General features: G+C 34.5%; 1 protein-coding gene across 1 annotated transcript; it reads left to right on the forward strand.

Moving 5' to 3' along the window:
* Positions 1 to 4,129: 4,129 nt before the first annotated feature.
* Positions 4,130 to 4,507, forward strand: LOC119615874. The gene has a single exon (XM_037971856.1). The coding sequence runs from the start codon at positions 4,130 to 4,132 to the stop codon at positions 4,505 to 4,507; it is 378 nt and encodes a 125-aa protein (XP_037827784.1).
* Positions 4,508 to 4,779: the final 272 nt, after the last annotated feature.

Consider the following 4,779-nt stretch of genomic DNA (forward strand, 5'->3'; position numbering starts at 1 on the left):
AATCACAAGATCAAGTGCAGCAGCAGTGTCTGTCCAACAGAGAGTTAATATGGATGATAATATATGCCTGGTTGGAGTTAGTAATCAGGGAAATTCTAACCAAATCGATACTAGTTTTCAATATTGAAATTTAGCCATAGACTCGAAAGAGTTTTAACTTAAACCATTCAGTCTTCATGAATGAAATCACTAGTTTTTAAAGCATCATTAATAGATAATATAAATAGGAATCAGATAATGTTAATGTTCCTACGAGGGAAGAAGAATAATAATATGCGGCAGGAATCAAACAATAATAAGTAATAATCAGAGAATAATGAACGATCATTCCACAATAGAAGTCTGAATTCAGATTCTGGTCGTAGTTCTGCATCCAGTAGTTCTTGTAGAATAGACAAATGGAATATTACATAGGACGGTTCTCAAGACGTTAGTGATTTTCTGTTTAAAATTGATACTCTTAAAAATCGATGGAATTGCCCATCTGAACAAATAGTAGCAAGTTTTCATACGTTTTTGAAAGGCAAAGCTGAGACTTGGTTTGGTCTTACTTAAGACAAAAACCCTAATACATCCTACGATCAGCTCAAATTAGCAATTATGAAACAATTTGGCCAAAGTGAAAACGAATGCGACAAAATAGTTAAATTGATAGAGAGAAGACAATTGCAGAAAGAAGCATTTGACGATTATTTTACGGAAATGATAGGAATGAATTCTAGATTATCACAGCCAATGAGTGACAATAAGATGATTGATCTTATTAAAAATAACGTAAAAGAGTCCTTGGGAACTCTTCTTTTCTCATACGACTTATTTAGTTTAGACCATTTAAGGGACGCAGCAAGAAAGGCTGAAAAGTTTCTAGCTAAACAGCATCAAATAAAAATCCAAAAAAGATATGTGTCCGAATTAGAACAGTCAGAAGTAGATAGCGTAGAGGAAGAACAGTGTGAAGTTGCAGCTATACAAAACAAAAGTTCCAGCAAAAGGTTGGAAGGGAAATTGACACTAGTCACTATAAGTGCTGGAACTGTGACCAAATTGGTCACTCATTTTACGATTGTCCCTCTGAAAAGAGAAATTTGTTTTGTTTCAGATGTGGGGAAAAGAATGTGTCAACTCCACAATGCAAGAAACACCAGAAAAAACAGGTCTCTGAACGAGTAGGAGAGGGGAACTCGTTCCTATCTATAAATCCCTCAAAGAAGGATGTGTAGAAAATGCGAATTTGATTCCGGAAAAATCCAAACACAAAGATATAGAATTAGATTTAAATTTTGAAAATAAAAGTTATAATGTAGATAATACTAATAAATATTCGTTACTACATAAAAGGAAGCTAAAATATGAAGATATCAAATGTCAAAACTTCTTTAAAAACAACATCCCTAGAAAAATTTTTAAATGTAGACAACGATTTAGAAAGAGAAAAGATTTTGCTAAAATTATAGCGTCTACAATAATTGATGATCGAAATGACAACAGGCCTTATGCTAAAATCATGCTTGATAATATAGAAATGTTTGCTTTATTAGATTCAGGTGCTTCAATAAGCGTTTTAGGGAACAATTGCCTGGACTTACTTTCAAAACTAAATTTAGATTATACAAAAGTTCACAGCTCACTCAAACAGCAGATGGAGGAAATCAAAGAGTGATAGGTTTTGTTAGAATTCCTGTAACATATGGTAAAACTTCAAAAACAGTACTTTTCTACCTTTCACCTAACCTGAGCCAAAGTGTTTACCTTGGTATCAACTTCTGGAAAGACTTTAATATTGCTCCACAACTTTTTGTATCTGAATTGGCTTTAAATAGCGAAAGTTTCTCTACTGACAATACACACAATTTAAACGACCTAGACATGTATAAGTTAAGACAAGTCATAGAAGAATTTCCTTCCTTTAGTAAAAGTGGTCTTGGTAGAACATCACTAGAAACACATACAATAGACACAGGTGACTCAGAACCATTTAAAATTAAACATTACCCACTTTCACCACCTCGCCAACTAGAAGCTTATAGGGAACTGGATCGTATGCTTGGACTAGGTGTTATTGAAGAAAGTAACAGTCCCTATTGTAGTCCAGTTGTTTTGGTAAGAAAACCGGGAAAGGTAAGACTGTGCTTAGATTCTAGAAAGTTGAACACACTGACTAAGAAAGATGCTTATCCACTGCCTCATATCAACGGACTTCTTAGTAGATTACAGGACACTCATTACATTACAGGTATTGACCTCAAAGATGCATTTTGGCAAATACCTTTGGATGAGTCTTCTAAAGAAAAAACGGCATTTGCAGTACCTGGTCGGCCACTGTATCATTTTACAGTTATGCCTTTCGGGCTGTGTAACGCCGCACAGAGAATGAGCAGATTAATGGATAAAGTCATACCTAGCCGACTGCGTGAAAAGGTTTTTATATATTTGGACGATCTATTGGTTTGTACGTCAGACTTTGAGAGTCATTTGGACATTTTACGAGACGTTGCTAACTGTTTGAAAAAGGCCAATCTGACTATAAATGTGGAAAAAAGTAGATTTTGTCAAAAAGAAATAAAATATTTAGGATACATAGTAGGACAAGGATGCTTGAAAACGGATAAATCGAAATAGAAGCTATAGAACAGTTTCCAATGCCAAAGAGCCCAAGACAAATTAGAAGGTATATAGGTATGACAGGGTGGTATAGACAATTTATTCCCAATTTTGCAGATTTAGCTGCACCCCTGACAGATTGTCTGAAAAAATCAACTACATTTAAATTAACTCCTGAGGCAGAATTATCGTTCCAAAAGTTAAAAGAAGCTTTAGTCACAGCTCCTGTTTTAGTGCAGCCAAACTTTAATAAGCCTTTTACTATACAGTGTGATGCATCGCGTGTAGGAGTTGGTGGAGTTCTAACTCAGACAGATGATGAAGGAAAAGAGCACCCAGTAGCATTTGTTTCCCAAAAACTAAACAAAAATCAAAAAAATTATTCTGTTACTGAGTTAGAATGCTTAGCTGCAATAGTTTGTCTTAAAAGATTTCGTCCATTTGTTGAAGGACTACCGTTCAAAATAGTCACAGACCACTCAAGTTTGAGATGGCTCATGTCCCAAAAGGATCTGTCGGGTAGGTTAGGGCGTTGGAGTTTAAAGTTACAGTCATTTGATTTCGAAGTCGAATACAGAAAAGGATCAGCTAATATAGTACCAGATGCACTATCTAGACTAGACGTAGATGAGCTGTGTAGTTCTGAAATTCCTATGACTACAGAAATTGATCTGCAATCAGAGTTTTTTAAGTCTAAAGAATATACCGAAATGATATATGAGTTGAACAAAAGGCCACTAAATTATCCGGACACTATTGTATCAGATGGTTTTGTGTATCAAAGGGTAAAATTTAGGAAAGGTGAATACGAGGATGAAGATTCATTATGGCGATTATGGTTGCCAAGGGAACTAAGAGAACAAGTCGTAGTTAACAATCATATTACATTCTCATGTCATGGAGGTTTTTCAAAGACACTAAACCATATAAGACAAAAATATTTTTGGCCAAATATGGCTCGTGATATCAAAAACTATATAGCCAAGTGCGAAGTTTGTAAAGCAGTAAAACCTGCTAATCAAATATCAAGACCTCCAATGGGCCAGGCTATGTTAACTGAACGCCCCTTTCAAAGAATTTATATGGATCTACTTGGTCCATATCCAAGAACAAAAGTGGGAAATTCTATGGTATTTGTCGCATTAGATCACTTCTCCAAATATATATTTTTAAAGCCATTGAGAAAGGCAACCAGTTCAGCAATAATTACATTCTTAAAAGAAAACATATTTGATCAATTTGGAATTCCTCAATATATTCATTCGGACAATGGGAAACAATTTGTTTCTACACAGATGTCAGATTTTCTAACTGCGAATGGTATTAATCATATCAAAACAGCATTCTATTCCCCCCAGGCAAACATCTCTGAAAGAACTAATAGAGAGTTTTTAGTCAAGCTACGTGTCATGTTAAAGGATAAACAGGACAAGTGGGATATGCACGTTTCAGATATAGCATGTATCTTAAGGAGCGATTATCATGATGCTATAAAGTGCTCACCTTACTTTGTGTGTTTGGATACAACATGATTCAACACGGTAATACGTATCCCATAATTGAGAAACTTGGTTGTCTAACAGAAGGACAATTTAATGTTTTATCACATGATGCTAGAATGTCAAACCTACATGCTAAAGTCAAAGAAAATTTGGCAGTTGCTCACGAAAAAGCGGAAAAAACTTATAACTTGAGATGTAGAGATGTACAATATAAAACGGGTCAAGAAATCTTCAGAAAGAATTTCCAACAATCGGACTTTAAGAAAGGAATTAATTCAAAATTAATTCCACCATATATAAAGTGCAGAATTAGAAGAAGAGTAGGATCTTCGATGTATGAACTAGAAAACCTTAATGGTAAATATATTGGCATTTATCATGCCAAGGATCTTAAATCCTCCTAATAGTTACTTGCCCGGCTTATAATTTACTCAGGGTGTGGTCGAGTCCCACGTTAAATCAGAATCTGTTTTCCTTTTTTCCGATCGTAATAAATTCCTCCTTCAAGAAGGTTTGTGGCAGATTATTCTTTTATTATTGAATTAATAATAGAAACAATTGAAACGAAATAAATTGCTTGGTCAGAATAGTTTTGTCCCACTGTAGTATATTTTTATATGAAATGTTAACATTTATTAAAACTAACAACTTCCTTCTTAAATACAAAGGAATTAAC

The sequence above is a fragment of the Lucilia sericata genome, unplaced genomic scaffold (genome assembly GCF_015586225.1).
Source record: "Lucilia sericata isolate MDLA Ls3-8-SP2 unplaced genomic scaffold, ASM1558622v1 Contig010280F_arrow, whole genome shotgun sequence".
Classification (NCBI taxonomy): Eukaryota; Metazoa; Arthropoda; class Insecta; order Diptera; family Calliphoridae; genus Lucilia; species Lucilia sericata.